Here is a 26,627-nt window from a genome sequence, read left to right as displayed (position 1 = left end):
AGACAGTCGCAAGGAGAGGGGCGTGGGGAGCCTGGCCGGAACCTCACGCCAGGCCCCGCCCCTCCCTCGGCGGCGCGGCCGGGCGCTCCGGCCCCTGCGCTATGATTGGCTGGCCTCTCCAGAGAGCCTCGCGATTGGCCCCCTTGCAGTCGTTGAGGTTTGAACTGCGTGAGATTTGAACTACGTGAGGTTTGCCCGCGCGGCTCCTGCCTCAGAGGCGGGTCTTTGCCTCCGCCTATTGTGGATTGGCCGGTTTCTCCGCCACCTTGAGAACTGCCTCTCTGATTGGCGCGTATTGTGCACTCGTCTTTTTTCCTTCCCTTTCAGCCGGAGTCCGAGTCGGAGGGGCGGCGGGTGAGACTCTCAGGTAAGGTGTGGTGTTAATAGAGTGGGGAGTGAAAGACTGGGAAAATCAGGTACGCGGTAGTGCGACCCAGTGTTAGTCAGTATACAACAGGCGGGAAGGTTCGGTAGGTATATCCTTGGGGTGCGATGTGGTAGAAACAACTAAGTCGCACAGATCCGCACCAGAATAGGTGTAATTTGGGCAAATGGCTTAATCTTTCTTAGCCTTAATTTCTTCGTCTGTAAATTGGATTGTATTATTGTGCATTCCATGGGATTGAGATCAAATATGATACATTCAAATAGCCTAGCAGAGCCTGGCAAAGAATAAGGACATAATAAATGTTAGTGCTCTCCCATTCTGGAGCCGGGAAACCCACCAGCCCATAGAGACATTCTCTCTATGCTTAGGGAGCTTTGCGCATAAAAATGGAAGTAATAATGGTAACTTTACAGTTCTTTAAACTCTTTCATATCCCTTGATTGGTTTTACCTTCAGAGCGACTTTGTGAAGTAATCGGAGATTAGTAACCCCATTTTACAGATGAGGCCCAGGGGGTTAAGTGACGTGACCAAGTGGCAGAGTCAAGAGTCAAGACTAGATTTAGATTCTAATCCACGGTTGATCTCATGTCCTCTAAGGTAATATTATTAGCTTGTCCTAAGACTGAAAACTGTCATATATTAGAGGTGGGGAAATAATAGAACCACGTAAAAAGACAGGACTTAGACATAGACCCTGACCTTTTTGCTGCTTGGTTTCCAGCCCTGTGAGCCAGTAAGAGAAGGATGTCTCCCCAACTGTATGAATTCCGTCTGCCCTTATCTCCAGAGGAGTTGTTGAAAAGTGGAGGGGTGAATCAGTATGTTGTGCAAGAGGTACTGCCCATCAGGCATCTTCCGTCACAGCTTAGAGGTAAGACTCCATAGCTGCAATACCTAGCACTTTAAAACAACCACCCCATATGTAATTAGATTGTCATTTCTGTTCCACTACACCATGAAGCTCCATGAGGGCAAGGAACACATCTCTCTCATTCTCTACTGTTTTCTCCCTAGCATTGCATGGGATTCATGACACAAAGAATATACTGATTAACTGCCTTCTCTGGATTATTTCATAAACAGTTTTGGTGTATGTGACTACTCTTTAGGGAAAGAATATTTTAGATTTTTACCCCTTACCATATGCCAAAATAGAGTCTTCGTGGATTTAAGAGTTATAGGAGAAGATAGCTTCATCAGAATGTCTGGGACTTGACATGACCTGTTTTAAGTTACACTTTTAGAGTCTAGGTATCTTGTTTCCGAGATGTGCAATAATGGGGGGGAAACATATATATACAGCCGCAACACTGTACAATATATGTACAGTTCAGTTACCTACTGAAACCTATAAATGATCAAAAACAACTTGTGCATTAACAGGACCCCATAATATCACTGTACTTGTTGGGAGTGGTCTTGTATCACTTAAGTTGTTTTGGAAAGGTACATAGAATAAAGGCTCTGGAGCCAGGCGGCCTGGATTTGAATCCTGGCTCTACCACTCTGACCTTGGACAAGTTATTTAATGCTCTCTCTGCCTTAGTGACCTCATCTGTAAAGATAGGAATAATAACCGACATTTATTATCTCCTACAACAGGAAGGGTTAGTTAATGCAGTAGCTTCATAATATAACTCCACTTTATCTTCTCTTGGTCTTTTAATCATGATTACCAGATGGCAGCTCCTTGCTCTGATGTCCAGAAGTAGAAAAAGTGATTTTCTATTTTGTGCATTTTCTTCTTTTTTTTTTTTAACATTTTATCAGAAACCTCCCAATAGACTTAACCAGAATTGGATCATGTGCCTGTTTCTCTAATTATTGGTAATGGAAATGGAATTACCCCAATTGGCTAACCGGATCAAGATTATTACCTAGGAGCCTCCCTAAGCCTGAACATACCACCATTTGGTAAGCCAGGAACAAGGCAGAGTGTGGAGGTTGACTGATGGGTGACCAACCAACAGTGTACACAGATATGCTGTTCTCTTCATATCGCATGGATATATGCATCACCAATTGCTCGTGCCAAATACTTTAGCAAATTGTTCTTTAGTTGTTGGAATGCATCATTTTTTTAAATGGTCACTGTTTCTAAGAGGTTTTTTTTAGGAAAATTGTATTGTTTTGATGATTTTGGTGTTTAGAACCCTACATATACGTACTGCTGTAAATATACAAAATCAAATCATTTAAATCATTCAACAAGTATTTACTGATCATATGCTATGTGCCAGGCATTATTCTAAGCACTGGCAATACAACAGTAAAACAACAGACAAAATGACAAAGTTCTTTCTCTCAAGGCTCTCAACAAGTAATAAATATGAAATATGTTAGATGGTTTGTAGGAGCCAAGGAGAAATATAAAGCAAAGAAGATAGGATGTGCCACGGTAGGGACTGCCATGTTTTGCTGGATGATCAGAAGTTTGTTCATAGGTGACATTTTGAGCAGAGACCTTAACGAAGTGAGAAAGTGAACTATGCAGGTTCTCAGGGAATGGCATTTCAAGCAGACAGAAAAGCCAATGCAAAGGCTCTGAGGTGGGCAAATGCCAATTTAGTTGGAGTGGAGTAAGCTAGGAAAAAGAGGTCAGGTGGGAAGTCATACAGATTATTCTAGGGTCTTGTTCCTCAGAATGTGGTTCTCAGATCAGCAGCATTAATATCATGATCTGGGAGCTTATTAGAAATGCATGATGGGGCCGAACCCGTGGCGCACTCTGGAGAGTGCGGTGCTCGGAGCGCGGCAACGCTCCCGCCGCGGGTTCAGATCCTATATAGGAATGGCTGGTGCACTCACTGGCTGAGTGCCGGTCACGAAAAAACGACAAAAAAAAAAAAAAGAAAAGAAATGCATGATGCCAGTACCTACCTCAGAGCTACTGAATCAGAAAATCTTCATTTTAAGAAGATCCCCAGGGGCTGGCTGGTTTGCTCAGTTGGTTAGAGTGCAGTGTTATACCACTCGGGTCAAGGGTTCAAATCCCTGTACTGGCTAGTCACCAAATAAAAGAATATCCCTTGGTAATATGGATGCACGTATAAGTTTGAGAACCACTGCTTTCTAGAGCCTTATAGGTCATGGTAAAGACTTTAGCTTCAATGTGAGTGAGCTTGAAAGCCATTGGGTTTTAGCATGGGAGTCTCATGGTCTGACAATTTTAAAGTATCACTGTCTACCATGTTGAGCAGAGACTGTAGGAGGCAAGGGAGGAAGCAAGGAGACTAGTTAAGAGGCTAATACAATAACAGGTAGATTGGACTGGGGTGGTAGCAGTGGAGATGGTGACAAAAGGTCAAATTCTGAATATATTTAGAAAGTAGAGCTAGCAGGACTGCTGATGGATTAGATTTGTGGGGATCAAGAAAGAAGAATCTGCTATGATTACAGATTGAGCGACTAGAAGAATGGAGTTGCCATTTACTAAGATGGTGTAGAATATGGGAGGCAAAGGTTTAGACTGTTAGTTATATGAGTGTGGAATTGGTTATATGAGTATGGGGATCAGGAGAGAAGTGCCAGGTTGTGAGGTACTAAATAGCAAGCTGACAAAGTCCCTGCTATTCTAGGAAAGCCAACAAGGCTGGCATCCCTTTTGGCTACTTCCCCCTTCTCCCTCCCCTTGAGGTCTGACCTTTGGTTGAACCCAGGACCCTGGAAATTTTGTAAATGAGAAACTTATGTTCTTATTTTGTTGATAAGCAGTTAGCTATGAGTCTTCAAGTGCCATGCAGCTGAAAATGTTCTATAAATAGCTTGGTACCAGACAAAACTGATTTAATCAGTATGATTTGTTGTTTTCACTGGCTTATGAAAAGGAATCTAAAATAAACTAGGATGCCTTATAGGTCAACATCCTGTAAGGTCCTCCTGACCCCATAAAGTGTATCTCTTCATTTCACCCTGTCTCGCCTCGGGTACTGGTCGACAACACCAGGTAAAGATATACATTTGGGATTTAATATTCAGCGTGTGGATGTCATTTAAAGCCATGAGGTTGGAGTGAGTGTAGACGGAGAAGAGAAGCAATTTGAGGACTAAAACCTGAGACAGTCCAACATTTAGAGACTGGGAAGATGAGGAAGAACCAGTAGAGGAAACTAATGAGCAGTCTTTGGGGCAGAAAGTGAACAAAGGAGCTAAATTAAGAGAACATTTTGGAAGCAGAGGACAGGTCAATTGCAAATTAATTACTGGATTTAGCAATATGGTGATTGCTGGTTACCTTGACAAAATCTGTTTCAGAAGAGTGTGGGGGACAAAAGCCTCATTGGAATACATTTATGAGAAAAAGAAGGAGAGGAAGGTTAGAGTTGATGAGTTTAGATAACTTTAAGATAGGCAGCATTACCTGTGCGTATACTGAATGGGAATGATCAGAGAGAGGGAAGAGCTGATGATGCAAGAGGAAGAGGGAACATTTGTTGGAGCGATATCCTTTATAGCTAAGAGAGTATGAAGTGGTACACAGAGGGAGGTGATGGCTTTATTAGAACATGAACAGTGTATACACGGTAGCAAAAGTAGGCAGTGTATGGGCAGAGGTGCAGGTAAAGAGCTTGGGGCAGTTGAAAGTTCTCTTCTGTCTGCTGCTATTTTCTCAGTGAGAAAGGGACATCTTTAACTGAGAGTAAGTTTGAGAAGAAGTTCTTGATGTTGTTAGCAGAGGAAATGTGTGAAATAATTACCTAGTAGAAAGTAGGCCTGGAGGGCTGGCTCACTGGGGAGAGTGTGGTGCTGATAGCACCAAGGCTGCGGGTTCGGATCCCTGTATAGGCATGGCCGGTTAGCTCACTTGGGCGAGTGTGGTGCTGACAACACCAAGTCAGGGGTTAAGATCCCCTTACCTGTCATCTTTTTTAAAAATAAAAAAGAAAATAAATTAAAAAAAGAAAATAGGCCTGGGAATTTGTAATAGGCTTATGAGGAAGTATGGAGGGCCTACTTAAGGTTAGTTGTCATGAGTGTAAAGTGATAGTAGTCAGCATATTTGTATGTTTTTCTCAGGCCGTTTTTATTTGTGTGCTTTCATAAAACAAGCAGACAGTTGATTTAACCCAGATTTGCCCAGGGAATAAATGTGTCATTAATTAGTGGAAAAAATTAGAAATGTCATGATGTCTAACAATAGGGGAATAGTAACTTAATTAAGATAGATACATTCAATGGAATATTATGTGGCCATTAAAAATTGCTTATAAAAGTTTTATAGTATGCATATTGTAATGCTAAATGTTAAAAAGCAGAACAAAGTGAATATGTGATGTGAACTCAACAATGGAAAAACTATACATAGAAAATAGAATGAAAAAAATTAACCAAATGTTAACATGCTTATTCCATGCTTGTTCTTTCTCTTTTTCATGGTTCTGTATTTTCCTGATTACAGAAGGAGGTTTTTTTTTTTAAGAGGGGCTAAAAGCTTACGTATACTATTATATTATGTGCTATCTCAGTTTGTTTTGTGCAGCCGTAACAGAATATCTGAGACCGGGTAATTTATAATTAACAGAAATGTATTGGCTCACATTTTCTTCTGGAGGCTGGGAAGTCCAAGATCAAGGTACCTGCATCTGGCAAAGGCCTTCTTGATGTATCATCACAGGGCAGAAGGTAGAAGGGCAAAAGAGCAAACCTATTCCCAAGATCCCTTTTTATAATGGCATTAATCTATTCATGAGGGCAGAGCCTAAATACCTCCCATGAGGCCCCACCTCCCAATCTGTCACATTGGGGATTACCTGAATTCTGGGAACGCATTCAAACCATAGCATGTGCTAATTATTCCTCTGACTGCTTCATGTGGATTATCTCATTCAATCTTTACATATGTAAATATACATACATATATATCCTGCTTTTCTGTACTGAAAGGGCCTAAAAGCAATGATACTCCAATAACAGTGAGCCTAACCTAGTGCCTAGAGCTTGGTTCTTACATACTGTTCTCCCATAAAAAGATCCAGGACTCTTCAAAAATGCTTGATTCAAGGACTGGAACAGGGAAAGTAAAAGATGAGCCTGGAACATCTTGTGGTGCAAGAAAGTAAGGGTGAAGAAGTGAAGGGAGCATGTCCAAAGGACACAGGCCATGTTGAAGGAGCTCCCAATAAGCATAAGTATGTCCCCATAAGTATGGGACAATTTGAGTAACAAAATAAAGTAATAGTAATGGACTAAAACAGAATGGAAGAAATATCCATGAGTCCATTCTGATATAGATAAGTAATTGAATAAATAAATAAATGAGAGGAAAGGGACAGCTTAGCCATATAGTAGCAATCCCATTAGTAAGTCCAGAGGGAATGATGGAGATAGAAAAATCACCATTTAGTAAACACAACAATAGTGATAGCGCAAGCAAGAATCATCTGTAGATGCTTAAATTAGGGGGCAAAATTAGTGATGTGCTAAAATTAGTGATATGAAGCAGGATATTTATACAGTGTCAAAATATCTTCCTACAAGATGCTTATTAACTGTATAGGAGAAAATTACAGTGGAGAAATGTTGCAAACACTACTAAGTGATCAAAGTTAACATCACCAGTTGTAAGACATTGACATCATCTACCTCTTGGTATGATGCATAACATCAGTCTGATCATGCGAAAATATCAGGCAAACCCACATTGAGGGACATTCTACAAAATAATTGGCCAGTGCTCTTCAAAAAAGTGTCAAGATCATGAAGAGACTAAGGGGACGTGAGAACTGAATGTACTGTGGGATCCTGGACCAGAAAAAGGACATAAACTGGACAATAGGCAAAATTCAAATAAGGTCTATAGATTAGTTAATAGCATTGAATTAATGTTAATTTCTTGATTTAGAATAGACACTTGTACTAACTATGGTTATGTAAGATTTTAACATTATGTATGTGAAAGGTACAAGAACTTTGTACTGTTTTTGCCACTTTTTTGTAATTTCAAAGTAAAAAAAAAAAAAAAAATAGCCCAGGGTGTGCATCAACTGCTAACCGCTCTAAGTTGAACAAGTCACATAACCACTCTAAGATATAATTTACTTTTCCCATAAAATAAACATAATGCCGTCCACTTTATCTAGCTCAGAGGTGTGGGGAAGCTCAAGTAAGGTTTCAAATGTAAAAAAAATGTAAGATATTATTGTAGATTACATTGAAATGAACTGTCTTTTGTGATTCTACCAGTAAAAGCAATAAGCCTGTCCATGGTTTTCTGCCATGGATAGAATTTACCAAAAAGACCTCTCTCCCCTCCCAGTTGATCAGTTTCTTTCATTTTTATAGCATTTCAGACTGCCTTCCGAGCTCAGGGATCCCTGGCTATGCTGGAGCACTTTGACACTATCTATAGCATTTTACAGTAAGTAAAATACCCATCTGGTACTTTAAAAAGAACTGGTGGCTATTTGCCCTAACTTTGCATGTTAGTGCTGAAATTCCAAATTATAGGTTCACTGATAGATGGTTCTGGGTTCTCATATCTCTACTGATGAGCGTTTACTCAACTTGACACCATATTTATTCAGTTGAGCAATTTCACCTGCATTTTTAAGCATTAGGTTTCTGAAATTAGATCTGGTCTGTTAGAATGGGCTCTGTAGTTTCCTGTCTCACCCCCGCACTTTCTTTCCCTCATAGTCACTTTCGAAGTATAGATCCTGGCCTCAAGGAAGATACTCTGGAATTCCTGATAAAAGGTGTTTATGGGTCAGTGGGTAGGGGATGGAAGGTGTTTGCTGTTTCCTTTGTTTTATCAGCCACATGATGATATCAAGGCTGTTGTGATTCAGTTGGTTTGGCTAAGCCCAGGGACCTTTGACCTATTAAGGTCTGTAATCTTGGTGGGCGATACAGAGTTATGTGCATTCACTGTAAGGGCAGACCAACAAGAACTTTTTCCTATTTTTGAACTACCTCTTTTTAATAGTGGTGATTCTTCCAGTTGCTAGGGAGAAATTGTGGTAACTGGAGTGAGAGAGTAGGAACAAGGCATGTTCGGGGTATCAGGGTCAGGGATCCCAAAAAGGACTTAGCTTGTGTTATGGCCACTGAGAGATGAAACACAGATCTTTGGTAATCTGATGGCTGCAAGTACTGGGTGTTTTGAAGTTGGGGGATATGAAGAAAGTGAATGAAACCAACTCCCAGATTCCGCTCCTTACAGTGGTATCCCACCACTCCCAGGAACTCCCTGCCATCTTGGATGATGCAACTTTGAGTGTATTGGATAGAAATGCACATCTTAATGCCCTCAAAATGAACTGCTATTCTCTGATACGCCTCTTGGAATCCTTTGAGACCATGACCAGCCAGACAAGCCTCATGGACCTGGACCTCGGTGGGAAAGTAATTTGGAGTTTCTTGCTTACTTTATATGGGGTCTAGGGGGAGAGGGGGATTGATGGGAAAGAAGAGAATCCAACCATTCTAAGAATTCTTTCTATCCTCATTCAGGGTTTAGGAGAAAGTACTCAAAAGTCTCACATTTTCTTCCCTGACAAGTAGCTCTTCTTCATTTTGGAAATTGTAATACTTCTTCTATATTACCGTCTACCTTGTTTTGATACTGGATAGTTCAGGCACTCAGACTGGCAGATCTTGACATTCTTTGTTCCCTTATTTTTTCCTAAATGTATACATGATTCTTTTTAGGGAAAGAAAGCCCGTACCAAGGCAGCCTGTGGCTTTGACTGGGAGGAAGAGAGGCAACCCATTCTTCAGCTTTTAACACAGCTACTCCAGTTGGAAATTCGTCACCTGTGGAACCACTCAATAATTGAAGAGGAATTTGTCAGGTGGGTAGTTAACATAGCTACAGATAACCCTGAGCTATGAGGATTGAGGGCTCTCTTGCTGCACATGCCTTTAATTACTTCATTTCACGCAACAGTTCTATTTGTAATACACAGAAGCATAATCATAACATGGAGTTGTAAGGAAGTAGATAATGGAATGTTGGAAGTGGATGGTGGGGGGAATAAAGAAATAGATGTGAATTTCTCGTCTCTAATGCACATTTATTTATTCATCAAACAGTAGGTACTAAGAATCTCCTAGGTGGCTGGCATCATTATACACACTGAAAACAAAAGTTTTTTCCCTCTTGGAGTTTATATGTAGAGTAGAAGATTATTTTTATTTTTATTTATTTATTTTTTGGCAGCTGGCCAGTATGGGGATCCAAACCCTTGACCCTGGTGTCGTAACACCACTCTCTAACCAGCTGAGCTAACCAGCCAGCCCATTAAAAAGTAAAATATATAGTATGTTTTATAGTTTATAACTATGGAGCAAAATAGAGGAGGGAGATGGGAAGTTTGATGGAACAGGGTTATAGTTTTAAATCAGCTGTTCTAGCAAGACCTCTTTGAGATGGTGACATTTGAGCAAAGACCCAGAGGAAGTGAATGAGAGCTATGAGCATATGTGAAAGAATAGCAAAGCAAGGAAAAGGAACAGTAGGTTCAAAGACCCTGAGGAGAGAGTGTGTTCAGCATGTACAGATAATAGCAATGATGCCAGAGAGTGGCAGCTGACAGAAGGTGACAGGGGTGGGCTGTGAGGGCAGGAAGCAGTGGGGAACCAAGCTGCAGATCCGGTAGGCCATCATGGTGACTTTGACATTTCCTCAGAGTGAGATGGGGCCACTGGGGAGGCCCAAGCAGGGCAGTGAGGTAATCTGAATTTGACTATAACAGGGTTATCCTGGCTGTTATGTTGAGACAGATTATGGAGGGAAAGGGAGAAGCAGGAGACCAGTTAAGAGGCTGTTCCAGTGACTTAAGCAAGAGATGATGGTCACTTAGACCAAGGAGTGCTAGTGGACATGGAGAAGTGGTTGGCTTCTTTACTTTTTTTCTTAAGGTAGAACTTACAGGATTTACTGACAAATGGGGTGTGAGGTGTAAGGGAGAGCACAGTCAAGGATGACTCCCAGGGATTTGGCCCGAGCATTTGGAAGAATGGAGTTGCTGGTAACTGAAATATGGAGAAGGTTGTGGATTTGTGTTTTGGGGAAAGATCAGAAGTTCTATTTTGTACATAGAGTGTTTGAAGTGCTTACGAGACATCCAAGTAAAGTTGTCAGATTTGGCTGCTGAATATACAGATCTGGAATTCAGGAAGGAGGTCTGGGCTAGAGATACATTTGGGAATATAATGGTATTTAAAGCCACGAGACTGAATGGGATCACTAAAACAGTCAGTGTAACCAAAAGAGAGCAGAAAACCAAGGACTGTACCCTACGGAACTCTAACATTAAGAGGATGAGGAAATGAGGAGCAACCAGCCAAAGAGACTGAGAAAGGGGTCTGTCATCTTGGAATCCAAACAAAAGCTATGTTTCAAGGAGAAAGTGAGTGAGCAACTGTATCTGATGCAGCTGAAGGGTCAAGTAAGATGAGGACTGAATTGACCATTATATTTAGTAATGAGAAGTCATTGGTGACTTGGTGTCTTGTCTTTTATTATATACTGAGGTTCCGTGTGTCAGCATCATAACTGCTTGAAACTTGGTAGTCTTGAAGGAAGTTGTACCTATCTGGGATTAGCAAAGCAACTTGGTGTAGAAGGTGATATAATGTAGAAAACTAGAAGACCCTGACTTTCAGAGCAGTAGGGATAGAATGAATGAGGCCAGGGCCCCAAAGTGATTGAATCCAGACAGCTGATTTCATCATCTCAATCTCTTCCTTTCTCAGTTTGGTTACTGGCTGTTGCTACCGCCTTCTGGAGAATCCCAGCATTAGTCACCAGAAGAACCGCCCCACCCGGGAAGCCATAACACACCTACTTGGTGTGGCCTTGACACGCTATAACCACATGCTCAGTAAGTTGTCCCTCAGCTTTGCCCCACCTTTTTTATTTTCCCTATAATTTCTCATGTTTAGTACTTCCCCAGGTGCCACTGTGAAGATTATCCAGATGCTGCAGCACTTTGAACACCTGGCATCTGTACTGGTGGCAGCTGTGAGTCTATGGGCAACTGATTATGGAATGAAGAGCATAGTGGGAGAGATTGTAAGGTGATTCTTCCTTCTCAAAGTTTCTAATTCTCATTTTCCTCACGGAGGGGGATAAAGAAATATATTCTCTGTGCAAAAGTACATTCCTTCAGATATTAGATACCAATCTTACCTTCCCTTACTGGGAACTGAATAATGGAGATATCTTGCTATGGCTGTGTTTTCTTCCCTGTGTAGAGAGATTGGACAGAAGTGTCCCCAGGAGCTGAGTCGGGACCTTTCAGGGGCAAAGGGCTTTGCAGCTTTCCTGACAGAACTAGCAGAACGTGTCCCAGGTATCCTGATGTCCAGCATGTGCATTTTACTAGATCATCTGGATGGAGAGGTAGGTAGTCCACTAGGGATCTCTGAGGATTTTCCAGGGGTTTTAAGTCCATTGTAAAGCTGTTCCTTAACAGAACAAGAAAGTAGCTTTCACATGAAGACAAGTTGTCTAGGTTTATTGTTGTGGCAATTCCTTCCTGTAGAGAAGCAGATCAAGTAAATGGAACAAGGAGTCTTTTATTAATCTCATTTCAATATTACACTGGTTTTATCCATGTGTGGTAGGGGAGATGACAGTTCCACGGATAGAATCTAGTGAGAGTGACTCAGCTTTGATTCTGGGTCCCATCCATTCCTCAGGATTAAGCCTCTTCCTATCTAGCTTACCTTGCTTTCTCCAAACAGTGAGCTTTCTCAAATTAACCCCTGTCATCTCTCTCAGTTTTCTCACATCCCTGAATGCTAACCTGGCTGCTTCCCAAACTGATGCCGGGCACTCCTAGGTGAATGTCAAGGACAGAGACAGTTTACTTGTTCATCTAATTTAATTTCTTGTGCAAGACTCTATTCTCTGGCTCTTGGCCTGACAGTGGACTTGCTTGGTACCCTAGGGCTGCTTTCTGTTTTTCTGTATTTCTTTCTATAAGTAAAATGTGAGAAGGAGAGTAGAAGGGAAAGAGGGTGTTTATTTGTAAGGACCAAAGGCTTTGAGACCTCACATGGAAAGTAGTAATAAATCGTTTTCAACTGTGTATTGGTACATGGGTATGATTTTATATTCAACTACCATCATGCTTACCTGGGTGAGCCTCACAAGGAAAAATTGTTTTGGGCTCTTGTTATATTGTTGTTCCTGCATTCTCCTGTGAGCAACCAAGTCTCCTCTGGGATTCAGCTTTTTTCCTGTGACCTTGGGATTAATACTTAGGCAGTTGACCAGAAAAGTCATACTAAGCAGAGTCAGGCTTAACCTTGACTAAAGGCCTTCCCCCTGCTTTGTGCCTGGATGGGCACTAGAGTTTAGGGAAAGGAGAGTTAATGCTGGAGTGCAGAGGTTCATACCGACTTTATTTCTCTCTCTCAGAATTACATGATGCGCAATGCTGTGCTAGCAGCCATGGCAGAGATGGTACTGCAGGTTCTGAATGGTGATCAACTAGAGGAAGCAGCCCGAGACACCAGAGACCAGTTCTTCGACACCTTGCAAGCCCATGGCCACGATGTCAACTCCTTTGTGCGGAGCCGTGTTCTGCAGCTCTTCACTCGAATTGTCCAGCAGAAGGTGAGCAACCTTCTATGTGATGAAGACATAATGGTACCCCTCTAAATACAGGCCAAAATAGGAATCCAGCATCAAAAAGAAATATCTGCCCCAAAGAAGAGTCTAGAATTCACATTTTTACTACCAGTAATAAAAGTCTTTCTCTACCAAGGACAAGGATACCTGGCTTCATTTATATCTCATAGAAAGGTTTTTTTAGAATGAGTGGATAGTTCAGTTTAGAGTGTACTTCAAGATCATCTTGAGGGCTAGCTTAGTTGTTCAGAACGTGGTGTTGATAACATCAAGGTACAGGGTTCAATCCCTGTTACCAGCCAGCTGCCAAAAAATAAAAATAATTTTTAAAAAGATCATCTTGAACAGAATCAGTGATGTGAAATGTGAACTGATCCTTCTCTTCCTACTCCACATAGGCTCTCCCTCTGACACGTTTCCAATCAGTGGTGACCTTAGCAGTGGGACGTCTGGCAGACAAGTCAGTGCTAGTATGTAAAAATGCCATCCAGCTGCTGGCCAGTTTTCTAGCCAATAATCCCTTTTCCTGCAAGGTAAGTAGACATGGTCCATCCAGAAGAGAAGGAATTAAACAGAAATAGGGCTGAAATTTTGTGACTTAGTGACCCCGATATTTATTTTATCTTGATAGCTTAGTGATACTGACCTTGCTGGCCCACTGCAGAAGGAGACTCAGAAATTACAAGAGATGCGGGCCCAGAGGCGAACCACAGCTGCTTGTGAGTAGTTACTGCCTAGGAGACCTCACCCCAGACAGCCTTTTCCCTACAGTCAGAAACTCCAGTGAGAGAGACTGATACTCTTTCCTTCAGCTACAGTGCTGGACCCAGAGGAGGAGTGGGAAGTCATGCTGCCAGAGTTGAAGTCTACCCTTAAGCAGCTTCTAAAGCTTCCCCAGGAAGAAGAGGAGATTTCTGAGCAAATTGCTAATACAGAGACCACTGAAGAGGTGGAAGGACGCATTCGTCACCTGCTTGCCAAAGCTAGTTACAAGTATGTGAAAGAATGGGATAATTTCTAATGATCTGCTTAGGTTTAGAGTTAACCTTTGAGAAACTTAGACTGTTTCTTTAAGATGAAATGCACTTAGTTGTGCTGCCACCAGTTGATGGTAGGTGTTTCACTGTAGCAATCACTGACCACAAAAAAAAAAAAAAAAAAAATCACTGACCAAAGGCATAGTCCACAATTAAGCATGCTTTTCTACTTTATAAATGTTTAAAGAAACTACTAAAACAACTACGCGCAAGCAGTTTAAGTCCTCCTTCATTTGAAGAAGAAAGCCTATAAGTACAGTTGTAGTTATATAATTTTGAGTAAGTTACTACTGTTCTGGGCCTCAGTTTTGTTCATATGACCTCTAATGACTTTCTTTTTTTTTTTAACCTAGGCTCTCTACTTTTGTTTTTTTTTTTTTTTTAGTATACCAATCTTTATTTATAGAGAACGTATATTCATAGATTTTTGTACTTGTGTTATAGAGTGATTGGATGTTTTAAAGCTACTTACAAGAAAGTAATAGCCTACCCTAAATAATTTTGAGTACATACATACAAGGGTACGTCAAAAAAATCATGAAAAATAAAATTAAAAGATAATATAAATCTTTCCATAAACTTTTTTTTTCTAATGACTTTCTGATTCTAAATTCTGTGAGCTAATAAATATCAAACTTGCTTAATATTACCTTAATCTTCTAATCAACCTAGTATGAATCCTGATCTCAGAGAAAAGATTTCCCCCAGTGTTTTTGTGACTCTAGAACTTCAGAGCAGCTTAGCAACAAAAGCCCTTATAGCTGCCAGCAGGTATTCTTAAACCTCAGCCACATTCTTACCTAATTCTTACCTAATTAGGCTATTCAAAAGAGGCTGAATAGAAGGTGGCTATTTTGCCCCCTAACTCACTTGCCTCTCTAGTGTTCCTTTTTATTTTGCTAAAACATAGAGACTATAGTTTTATAACTGCTTCTTCCTCCAAGCATTCTAGTATTTTTCTGTCAATTAGAAGGTTTCTTCTCATGCTAAAGATGTCACTTTCACTTTCAGAAATAGATGCTGGGTTAAGTTCTTAATAATTGAGGGGTTTGCCTAATAACTGGCAGCTAAAACTCTCTGCTTTTTGTACAGTCTGCTTTAAGTTTGTATAACTTTTTATGCTTCCTCCCCATAATTTTTGGTAACTGATGTTATCAGGCTGTCTTCCCCATACTGCAGATAAGGAAACAGAGGGCAGGTTAGGAGGCGTGACTGTCACACACAGCTAATAAATTGCAGAGCTGGGCCTAAGTCTTCAGATTACAGATCTAGGGTTTTTTGCTTCCAGTAACAAATTGAAACATATACTAGAACAAAACATCTTCTAATGACTTTTTTTTAATGTTTTTTTTGAAGCGGAAATGTATTTTTAAAAAATTAGTCAAAAGAACAAAAAGAAAAAGGTGGTGTGTTCACATGGTACAGAATTTAAAATTACAGAAAGGGCATGCCATGAAAAGTCCTTTCTAAACCGGTTTCTCAGCCACTTTAGTTCCCCTTCCCACAGGGAAGCAATATTAATTTATTGAGCATCATTCTAAAGATAACATATAGACATACAACATGTGTTTTTTTTCCTCTTTTATACTAATGATAGAATTCTCTACCACTTTTCTTTTTTCACTTAATTACGTATCTCAGTGACCTTAAATAGCTGCCCCATTATTTTGTATGACTACATAGAACCCATTGTGTGGTGTGCCATAAATCAACCAGTTATTGATAGTTTATTGTTTCCTTTTATTTAGCAAAGTTTTTGAACAGGCATCTTTGTGATTTAAAACATTTTAAAAGCCTCGTTTGAGTCTTTTTGAAGACTGTAGTAAAGGCCAGCAGAGCTCTTCAGAAACAGGAGAAGTGTTCTGAGCCCTTCTCCTTGGTAGGTGCTGCTCAGTTTTTAAGCATGAGAAATATTCCCTTTGTTTGGGGCAGTAGGCCCAGGTCTTGGTAGAATCATGAGGTAGGCTCCCTTACAAAAGGCTGCAGTGACACTCTTCTGGGTGCTGAATTAGTGACAGACTGGTGTTCTTTCAGGCAAGCCATCGCTCTCACTCAAGAAGCCATAGGCCACTTCCAGGAGTCCGAACCCTTCAGTCATGCCAACCCAGAGGAGTCTGAGGAAACCAGGTTCCTGAATCTCTTGGGAATTATCTTCAAAGGTAATTCCTTTTCCTTTAGTCAGCAAACAAAACATTTCAACTAGTATTTACTGAGCATTTACTTTATCTGAGGCACTGGCTTGGCTAACAACCTGGTGCTAAGAGTGGCCAGAGGGGCGTTGGCAGTGCTTCTGCGGTGGAATGGAAGCAGCCCGTTGGCCTAAGATTGATAGTCACAGGGTGACGGCCCAAACCATAGAGGTCTTCAGGAATCTTTTTTGAGAAATGAACCAAGATTATTTTAGATTAGGTTCTAATGTCATGCCTTCACATTGTAGAAAGAAATATCCAGCGATACTGATAGGTATTAAATTTCCCTTGATACCCTTGAACAAAAACCATCCTGTACTTCTCTGACTCCTAGGCCCAGCAACTTCCACACAGGAGAAGAATCCCCAGGGGTCTACAGGGAACATGGTCCCAGAGCAGACTGTCTGTAAAGACAATCGAAGTTTGTCAGAGCTTGGAGAATCCAGGGGAAACGATGAACTGGTAAAGCAGGAAATGCTGGTGCAGTATCTGCAGGATGCCTACAGCTTCTCTCGGAAGATTACAGAGGCCATTGGCATCATCAGCAAGATGATGTATGAAAACACAACTACAGGTATGCCAGAGTCCCTTTCTGTAAGGACTGCACTTGGGGTTGGGAATCCAAATGCAGTCTTGTCCATCTTTTATCGATAATCATCTGCTCCTTCAAAAGGCAGGGATTCTTTATTTCCGTTTGCTTCGTATAGCTCCTTCTAGCTTATATATTTTAACACATATAGAATTTCATGATAAGGCATTATAGGAGGAGTCAGAATTCTCAGGGAAAGTAAGGAAGGTCACCATTTGCTTGTTGCTACATTAAGAAAGAAATGTTCTATCTTTAGGGATTGGGGGTTTTGCCAAGTTAATGGGTGACATTTATATCTGTCCTCTCAGTGGTGCAGGAGGTGATTGAATTCTTTGTGATGGTGTTCCAATTTGGGGTACCCCACGCCTTGTTTGGGGTGCGCCGCATGCTGCCTCTCATCTGGTCCAAGGAGCCTGGTGTCCGAGAAGCTGTACTTAATGCCTACCGCCAACTCTACCTCAACCCCAAAGGAGACTCTGCCAGGTATAGGAAGTAGTTTTGCTTCTGCTGACTTTTCTGAGGTCAGCTTCTCACAGGACTTTTTTAGTCTCCAGAGGAATTTCAAATCTATAGGCAGTGGGTCTATAATGGGGCTCAGGCTGGGGCTGAATTTCCAGTGAAGCCCATCCTAAGCAGTTATTCGACACTGTGTTGGGATAGCCCTCATAATCTGTTTGCCATGTTCAATTTACCAGTCTCTTAATGACCCCTGATCTCTGCTATTCCCACAGAGCCAAGGCCCAGGCTTTGATTAAGAATCTTTCTTTACTGCTAGTGGATGCCTCAGCTGGGACCATTCAGTGTCTTGAGGAAATTGTAAGTCTTCTCACCTTTCTGTATTCATTCAACTAGTATTAGTGAGTGATTACTACGTGTTTGGCAACTTACTCAGCCCCACAAAGAAATATGACTTGTTTTCACATTCCCAACTTTAAAGGAACCAACAGTGTAGTTGGTAGCCAAAAAAACAAAACATTTTGGAACAATGGAGCAGATAGATCATTAAGTTCCAGAATAAGTGGCACAGGTAATGATTATAATAGCAATAATAATAACAATAATTTAATTTATGCCAGGCACTATTTTTACTCAGCACTTTACTCGTGTTAACCTTTTTTTTTTTTTTTTTTTGTGACCGCGCTCAGCCAGTGAGCAAATCGGCCATCCATATATAGGATCCGAACCCGTGGTGGGAGCACTGCTGCGCTCCCAGCGCTGCACTCTCCCGAGTGAGCCACGGGGTCAGCCCCGTGTTAACTTGTTTAAACCTCACAAATACCCCATGAAGTAGCAGTATGTGCATTTTACAATGAGAAATCATTGTAATCACAATGAGAAATCATTGTGAGGCACACAGGTGATAGAATGTGACTAGTTAAAGCTAGCTAGAGGCAAAGTTTGAGATTCACACTCAGGCAATAAGAGCTACAGAAAACATACTCTTAATTTCTATGCTATACAGAAGAGTACAGAGTAGGAAAGAGGTAGGACCTATGTTGGGAAACGTAGTAGGACTTAAGTGGGTCCTAAAAGATGAGTAGGATTTAGACAAAGGAGCAAGAGCATTTCAGACAGAAACACAAGAAACCCAGCCCGTGTTGCAGAATGAGGAAGGTTGTGTTCTGGCTCAAAATTGTTATCTGGAAAAGATAATAAAAGTTGTGAATGTAGGTTGGGACAAAATAGTGAAAGTCCCTAAATGACTTCAAGAGTCTAGTATTTTGGGCCAAGCCCGTGGCGCACTCGGGAGAGTGCTGCGCTGGGAGCGCAGCGACACTCCCACCGCAGGTTCAGATCCTATATAGGAATGGCCGGTGCACTCACCGGCTGAGTGCCGGTCACGAAAAAGACAAAAAAAAAAAAAAAAAAAAAAGTCTAGTATTTTAACCTTGTTAGCCAGGGACCCCAGCATTTTAGTGAGGCAAATCTGCTTTGAAGTATTTGCATCATGGGGACAAAAAGTGGAGGTGGTGCTGACCTCCAGCTTCCACTGGGAGGAGCACTACTACCAGCCACATTTTTGTCCTCACTGGGGAAAAGAAAAGAGCCTGGCAGTGCCAACTGGCTGAGATCTCAGGCTGACTACTGGTGAAGAGCCCCTGCAATAGGCAAAGGAGAGATGTTTCAAAAACAGTGAGGGGGCTGGCCACTTAGCTCAGTTGGTTAGAGCATGGTGCTGTAACACCAAAGTCAGGGGTTCAGACCCCTGTACCAGCCAGCCACCAAAACAAACCAAAAAACCAAAAACAAACAAAAAAGACGAGCAGCAAAAGCCTGTGTGATGAATAGATGTGTGGGGATGCTGATGCAGCAGTAGCGTGTAGGCTGGTTGAGAGGGGGCTGCAGTAGGTGTGCAGTGACCAGGGGCTAGACTCAGGACTGAAGGAACAGCTACAGAATTGGCCTTAATGGAAGACAAATTTTAAAGGAAAAATAGGACTGAGTGACTGATTCATAAAAAATTAGGTGACAGATTTCAAGCATATGTAACTAGAGACATAGGTGCCGTTGGCAAAATGAAAGGCAGGGAAGGATGTTGGCTTCCATTTTAGACATGAGTCTAATGTGATGACAGCAAGAAAACCTACTAGAAATCTCCAGAATGTAATCAAAACTATGAGTTCCACACAGAACTCAAAAGGCTAGCTTCGATGTATCACCATAATAAACCTAGTTTTGAAGGCATGAGAGCAGAAAAGCAGAGAATGGTGAGAGAAGTACCTCTCCAAGTCCATACTTTATATTTTGAGCCGCCTTCTTCCTTTTCCACTCCTAAGTAAAGCTTTTACCAACTTGAGGTTTTCAATCTTGTCTTTAGAGCAGTGGACCAAGGATTGGGGAATTATTTTTTGGCCTAAGCCCTATTTCTTTTCTTCTTAGCTCTGTGAGTTTGTGCAGAAGGACGAATTGAAACCAGGAGTGACCCAGCTGCTGTGGGAGCGGGCCACTGAGAAGGTCCCCTGCTCCCCTCTGGAGCGCTGTTCCTCTGTCATGCTTCTTGGCATGATGGCACGGTGAGACTCATATGACAAACAGTAGGGTGGGAGAGGAATGAAAGGGTCTGAGAAGGTTCCTTTTCCTTCCTTCAGCAGTCAGGCCCAGCTGAGCTCTGCTGTGAGTTGGCTACCTAAACGGAAAAGAAAACAGAGTACCAACCCCCTGCTTAGTAGAAATAGTGAGACTCAGTAGTGCAAGAGGGGTCCAAGGGGCTGGCCCCACCGTAGTGCTCTAAGGCTCTAGGAGCCCTGTGTTGGATGCTGGTAACCACCCCTATTGGCATTGTCCCACACACACAGTCCTGTCCTCACTATCTTTAACTCTGTGGCTTCCTTCCACTAGAGGAAAACCAGAAATTGTGGGAAGCAACTTAGACATGCTGGTGAGCATAGGGCTGAGAGAGAAGTTTCCACAGGACTATAGGCTGGCCCAGCAGGTGTGCCACGCCATTTCCAACATATCAGATAGGAGAAAGGTATGTGCGGGTGGTTACGCCCAAACTAAGGAGAGCGGAGATCCTCTTTTCTGCCCTCTCCACATACTTGCACTCTGTCTTGTTCTCCAAAGCCTTCTCTGAGCAAACGTCACCCTCCCTTCCGGCTGCCTCAGGAGCACAGGTTGTTTGAGCGACTACGGGAGGTGGTCACAAAAGGTGAGCTGTCAAGAAGGGCCTTGGGCAGAATCGGGCCCTTTGTCTGCAGTGAACAACTTTTCCTTTCTCCGATACAGGGTTTGTCTACCCAGACCCACTCTGGATCCCATTCAAGGAGGTGGCAGTGACCCTCATTTACCAACTGGCAGAGGGCCCAGAGATGATCTGTGCCCAGATATTGCAGGGCTGTGCAAAGCAGGCCCTGGAGAAGCTGGAGGAAAAGAGCACCACCCAGGAGGACCCAAGTAAGTGGGCAGAGGGTTGATGGGCCCAGTGGAGGGCAGCCAGCTTCTGCTGTTTTCCCAGCAGGGCCAGAAGCCACTGCTACCACCAATTCCTACAACAACCCCTCACGCACACTGTTTCATTTTAGTTCAAGTTGAACCACCGTCCCTCACCCCCATCTCTTACTTCATCACTTGTTTGAGTAGCACATGAGTAAGGGGAAGATCAGTAAACACCAGATTTCAGGTTTGATGGGACTAGATTGTGTCTTTTCTCCCTGCCCTTCGTCTCCTCCAGAGGAGGAGGCCCCCCCAATGCTCCCCACTTTCCTGTTGATGAACCTGCTGTCCCTCGCTGGGGATGTGGCCCTGCAGCACCTGGTACATCTGGAACAGGCAGTGAGTGGAGAGCTCTGTCGGCGCCGAGTGCTTCGGGAAGAACAGGAGCATAAGACCAAACATCCAAAGGAGAAGGTGAGTGAGTGCCTGGACAATTGGGTTCATATCCTAAGCATTTCCCAGGTTTGTATCATGATTTCAGATCAACATTTCCCTCTGGGGATCTCTTTCTCTACTACTAAATGAAGTAGAGAATCTCTGCCTCTTTGTTGCTACTACCCTGGGAAAGATGAGTGTGAACAAGATGGAGCAGTCTGTCCACAATCACCCAGGAAGGAAAGTCTTAGGTAAATTCAGAGTATGGAATTAGAGACCTCAGCATAAAATTTAGGCTCTATTTGAGGCATTGTTTGTTAGAACATGCACACGCCACCCTCTCCCCCCTTCTCCATCAGCCTTCGTTACTGGCATGGCACCTGAGGGCACCTTGTGTTCTCTCCACTAGAGGCAGTGATGTCTTGCTGACAAATAAAACATAGAGCCTTGGAGCGGTGGGGTAAGGTCTGACCTTCTCTATGACCTTGAACCAGTGTCTGGCATATTCCGTCTATTTACCAGATACAGGAAGTTATGTCTTCTATGAAGATGAGTTAAGAGGTGTAAAAACATGCTTGGCAACTTAACAAATACAGGGGACCTAGTTTTTTCCCCTGTTTAATTCAGGAATCCTTTCTCTTTATAGACACGTTTGGCAATTCTCTGAATGGTTTTGTAAAATTTTTTTCCTCAAATCTGTTCCTACAAAATGAAGTATAGGCTGGAATCAAAAATACTGTCTCTGACCACTGGTTATCCATGGCTTCTTTCCCTTTAGAATACAAGCTCTGAGACCACCATGGAGGAGGAGCTGGAGCTGGTCGGGGCTACTGCTGATGATACAGAGGCAGAACTAATCCGTAGTATCTGTGAGATGGAACTATTGGATGGTAAGAAAAATTGCTCAGTGACATTCTCCCCAATTGAAATAACCAATCCCAAACTCAGAGTTGTTCTTCCAACAGGCGGACAGATACTGGCTGCCTTTGTTCCACTTTTGCTTAAAGTCTGCAACAACCCTGGCCTCTATAGCAACCCAGACCTCTCTGCAGCTGCCTCACTTGCCCTTGGCAAGTTCTGCATGATCAGGTAGGCCCTGGGTTGGTACCACCTTCTCAAACAGGATGGGATGATATGGCTTTCCTGATGATCCTCTCCTTGCCCCTAGTGCCACTTTCTGTGACTCCCAGCTTCGTCTTCTGTTCACCATGCTAGAAAAGTCTTCACTCCCCATTGTCCGGTCTAACCTCATGGTTGCCACTGGGGATCTGGCCATCCGCTTCCCCAACCTGGTGGACCCCTGGACACCTCATCTATATGCTCGGTAAGAAATCCACAGCGTTTTAGCAGTCCTTGAGAGCTCTGGGGGTCTATTAAGTCATTGTGAGAATCACTAAGGCTCTATTCCCTTAGTGCATTACCTTGAATATCTGCTTGATACTTGACCTGTACAGGCCCCTGGCTAAATATGACCCTAAAGGGATTGAAGCTTCTGCTGAAAGCCTGTAGGCTTTGACTCTTTCCCCAACTCCCAACTTTCAACCCTAGACAGGTTTCTACCTCCTTCTAGAATGGCGTATTAAGGGGTAATAGATTCTTGGTGAGGGCCTTCTCTACCAATGTTAGGGTGTAGCCAGCCCATAGGTCTTGGTCCATATGACTTGAGATTTAATTCCTAGCCTCCGGGACCCAGCTCAGCAAGTGCGGAAAACAGCAGGGCTGGTGATGACCCACCTGATCCTGAAAGACATGGTGAAGGTGAAGGGACAGGTGAGCGAGATGGCAGTGCTGCTTATCGACCCTGAGCCTCAGATTGCTGCCCTGGCCAAGAACTTCTTCAATGAGCTTTCCCACAAGGTGAGAGGCAGCTTAGGGCTTGCTGCAGAGGGAATATTGTAGGTCACCTCATCTCTTTAGCATGACTCTCTCTCTTACAGGGCAACGCAATCTATAATCTCCTTCCAGACATCATCAGCCGCCTGTCAGACCCCGAGGGTGGGGTGAAGGAAGAGCCTTTCCACACCATCATGAAGTATAGTTCTCTGGGCCTCAGGGCACATTTTTCACATAGCACAGGCTTACAAATCAGACAAACCAGTATTTGAATTCCAGCTCTGCTACTTTTTAGCTATACATCCTTCAGCAATAACTTAACCTCTCTGTGCCTGTTTCCTCCTCTACAAAGTAAGGCTAATAATATTTGCCCTTAGTTCTTGAGAATATTAAATTAAATAAAGTTCCTAACATGGAGGTAGGCATGTGGTAGTACTCACTAAATAGCCGCTGTTCTTGTTAGCTTTCACTTGCAGTGAAAATTCCTTGTGGGTGGCAAGGGGGGGTGGGCCTTTCTCTGACATGTGGGAGAGGGCAAGAGGAGCAGTGAGGCAGGCAGAGAACACTTGTCTATGAAGGCAAGGTGGGACAGAGAAGGCTGGTACTGGGGGAGGGTCCAGGGTTGGTCTTAGTGGCTTACAATGGAGCTGTCCCTGGGCGATCATACATCCCGATCTCCCCTTCCTGCAGGCAGCTCCTCTCCTACATCACTAAGGACAAGCAGACTGAGAGCTTGGTGGAGAAGCTGTGTCAGCGGTTCCGCACAGCCCGGTATACTGCCTTCACTGAGAGTTCTTGGGGCCGAGAGGGGCTCTGGAAGAGAGAGAGCACCCCTGCCCGCTGCCAGTGGCGTCGTGGGACTGTGGGAGAGTGATGGGGAAGGATGAGCCTTTACTTTCTGTTTCCTGCTGCTTCTCACAAAGCCCTTCCTGTCTGCAGAACTGAGCGGCAGTACCGGGACCTGGCCTACTGTGTATCACAGCTGCCCCTCACAGAGCGAGGCCTCCGCAAGATGCTTGACAACTTTGACTGCTTTGGAGATAAACTGTCAGATGAGCCCATCTTCAGTGCCTTTTTGTCAGTTGTTGGCAAGCTGCGGCGTGGGGCCAAGCCTGAGGGCAAGGTGAGCAGCATGGGGACACTGGCACCAGCTGGGTTCCAGCGCTAGCTCATCAGTCTGCTTTCCCTAAGCAGTGTTCTGAGGCTCTCGTAGTCACATACTGCCTCACTTATTCTCAGCTCCACTGCAACCATGTTACCAGTGACCTGGGACCAGATCTTTCTATCTGTAATTCCTGTTTCTTTTCTTTCTCTTTTTTTTTTTAAACACACTTTCTTTTTTAGAGCAGTTTTAGAGCTCAAAGGTTCAAAGCAAAATTGAGCAGAAAGTACAAAGAATTCCCATATATCCCGTGTCCCCCCCCACACACACAACCTCCTCCACTATCAACCTGTACCAGAATGGTACATTCGTTACAGTTGACTGTCAGAGTGGTGCATTTCTTACAATCGACGAATCTACCTTGGGATGTCATCACTCAAAGTCCATAGTTTACACGAGGGTTCATTCTTTGTGTTGGATATCATCACTCATTCTTTGTGTCGTATGTTCTATGTTTTTGTCAAAAATATAATGACATGTACCCGCCATTTCAGTACCATATAGTGTAGTTTCACTGCCTTAAAAATCCCCTATGTCCTGCCTATTCATACCTCCTGCCCCCAACCCCTGGCAACCGCTGACCTTTTACTGTCTCCATAGTTTTGCCTTTTTCAGAATGTCATATAGTTGTAATCATACAATATGTAGCCTTTTCAGATTGGCTTCTTTCACTTAGTATTTTGCATTTAAGATTCTTCCATGGGCTGGCCAGTTAGCTCAGTTTGTTAGAGCGCCACCATGTAATGCCAAGGTCAAGGGTTCTGATCCCCATACTGGCCAGCCGCCAAAAAGAAAAGGTTCCTCCCTGTCTTTCCTGACCCTGTTTCTTTTTCATCATAGAAATAACTATGTTTCCAGGCCTGCTCTTAATCTCTTTTTTTCCCTCCAGGCTATAATAGATGAATTTGAGCAGAAGCTTCGTGCCTGTCACACCAGAGGGTTGGATGGAATAGAGGAGCTTAAGGTTGGCCAAGGGAGTAGCCAGAGAGCCCCATCAGCCAAGACACAGTCCACTGGTATGTGAGGCGGCCCTCCAGTGGGAAGATCAGGTCAGGCCCTCCCTTCAAGCAGCAGTTACCTTTTTTTTAAAACAATCATGTCTCCCTGCCTTTTCTAGTCCGTAGGCATCAGCCTCTGCCTTCCACAGCCTCAGACAGCGACTTCATCACACCTGAGCCCCGCCGTACTACCCGCCAGCATATAAACACCCAGCAGCGAGTTTCCAGAAAGAAACCCCAAATTGTTTTCTCAAGCGAGGAGTCCAGTGAGGAAGGTATGATGCTCTCCTCCTGGCCTCAGCCCGGGAGTACGGCTTGGGTGGGGAAGGCTGGTTTTGATAGGGTCCTCTTTACCCCATGCCCCATGCTGTCTTCTTCCCCATGCAGTTTGGGTTTCATTTCTGCAGTGTGGTCTGTCCCGTTTCTTCTCTGAGATGCAGTTTTCACCATCTTTGTAACTCAGCTTTTTCTTACTCTAATTCTCTGAATAGAGCTTTCAGCAGAGATGACGGATTATGAGACACCCAAAAAAACCACTCCCATCCGCAGAGCATCTACTCGTAGGCACAGGTCCTAGGAAGTCATCTCTCCTGTCCCCATCCCTGCTGTGCAAGGTATCTTGCAGGATGACCTTGAATTCCAGTTCCATTCTCCTTGCAAAATATTTGTTTGCCTGCTTCTTGTTTTTTTAGTACATACTTGATCTTTAAAATGCAAGGCATTTCTCTTAAACTAGCTTAACTGAACCGAGTTGAGCTGCTTTCACTTTGGAATGTTTGCCAGTCTCCATGTTTTCTAAAGAATAAATGTTTTTACATACTTTTAGACATTTTTCCTAAGAGTGTTGTTGTTTCCTCTTTCACGTTAGTCCAGATTCAGGCAGCAGATAGGGAGTTATCAATCCAGAGAGAGAAGATGAACCCGGGAGTCCTAGGCCTGTCTCAGGGTCTTACATGGGCTTCCCTCACTTTCTCATCTTCCCTTCTCAACTTCCCCCCCCGCACAAGTGACAAGGTGGCCCCACTGTGGAGAGTTATGCAATGTCTAGGCTCCAGACCAGTGCTCAACCTGGGGGAGAAATTTTGCCCAGCAGGGACATTTGACAATGTCTAAAGAGCTTTTTGTTGTTACAGCTTGGAGGGGAGGGGGAAAGAGTGCTACCAGCATCCAGTGAGTAGAGGCCAGGGGTGCTGCTGGTAAACATCCTACAATGCACAGGACAACCCCCACAACAAAGAACTATTCAGCCCCAAATGTCAACAGTGCTGAGGTTGAGAAACCTTGCTCTAGACCAAGGGTTGGTTTCCTCCATGTGCCCTCCCCCCACTCCCCCCACCCCATTGTTCCCTACTGACCTGGCTGGGCTGATGGGAGGTCAGGTCATGATCCCCTCCAGCTCTGTAGAAGGAGACAGGGTCTGCCTACCAGGGATTGCTCACTATGTTACCAGGTCTGCAGGAGGTCAGGCCCCTCAGGTGCAAGCTGTGCTGCCCCTGAAGCCTGTCTACCCACTCCAGCTCCACAAGTCTTCTCTGCTG

The 26,627-nt window shown here is 43.4% G+C and overlaps 1 protein-coding gene, 1 long non-coding RNA gene and 1 other non-coding gene across 3 annotated transcripts; 2 read left to right on the top strand and 1 right to left on the bottom strand.

Annotated features, from left to right (window-relative positions):
• The first annotated feature begins 340 nt into the window (after positions 1-340).
• Positions 341-25,797, top strand: NCAPD2 (non-SMC condensin I complex subunit D2). Its single transcript, XM_063108442.1, has 32 exons — positions 341-367; positions 1,112-1,261; positions 7,672-7,747; positions 8,026-8,084; positions 8,552-8,733; positions 9,040-9,182; positions 11,089-11,216; positions 11,289-11,412; positions 11,590-11,737; positions 12,761-12,958; positions 13,372-13,506; positions 13,605-13,692; positions 13,786-13,966; positions 16,045-16,169; positions 16,534-16,773; positions 17,097-17,271; positions 17,520-17,604; positions 19,669-19,802; positions 20,128-20,260; positions 20,353-20,437; positions 20,515-20,682; positions 20,960-21,135; positions 21,875-21,986; positions 22,062-22,185; positions 22,265-22,420; positions 22,776-22,953; positions 23,034-23,128; positions 23,620-23,700; positions 23,869-24,052; positions 24,981-25,107; positions 25,209-25,364; positions 25,581-25,797. Exons 2-32 carry the CDS (start codon positions 1,135-1,137, stop codon positions 25,664-25,666), a joined length of 4,209 nt encoding a protein of 1,402 aa, XP_062964512.1. The 5' UTR covers positions 341-367; positions 1,112-1,134; the 3' UTR covers positions 25,667-25,797.
• On the top strand, positions 8,144-8,474 carry LOC134366017 (small nucleolar RNA U85). The gene has a single exon (XR_010022232.1). It is a non-coding gene; the product is annotated as a small nucleolar RNA U85 (small nucleolar RNA).
• On the bottom strand, positions 18,647-26,599 carry LOC134386300 (uncharacterized). Its single transcript, XR_010024457.1, has 3 exons — positions 26,445-26,599; positions 21,040-21,090; positions 18,647-19,915 (listed from the first exon to the last, which is right to left on the bottom strand). It is a non-coding gene; the product is annotated as an uncharacterized LOC134386300 (long non-coding RNA).
• Positions 26,600-26,627: the final 28 nt, after the last annotated feature.

Source organism: Cynocephalus volans, chromosome 1 (genome assembly GCF_027409185.1).
Source record: "Cynocephalus volans isolate mCynVol1 chromosome 1, mCynVol1.pri, whole genome shotgun sequence".
NCBI classification, from domain to species: Eukaryota; Metazoa; Chordata; class Mammalia; order Dermoptera; family Cynocephalidae; genus Cynocephalus; species Cynocephalus volans.
Note: the sequence above shows the minus strand (reverse complement) of the source record. Positions and strands in the feature narration are given on the sequence as shown.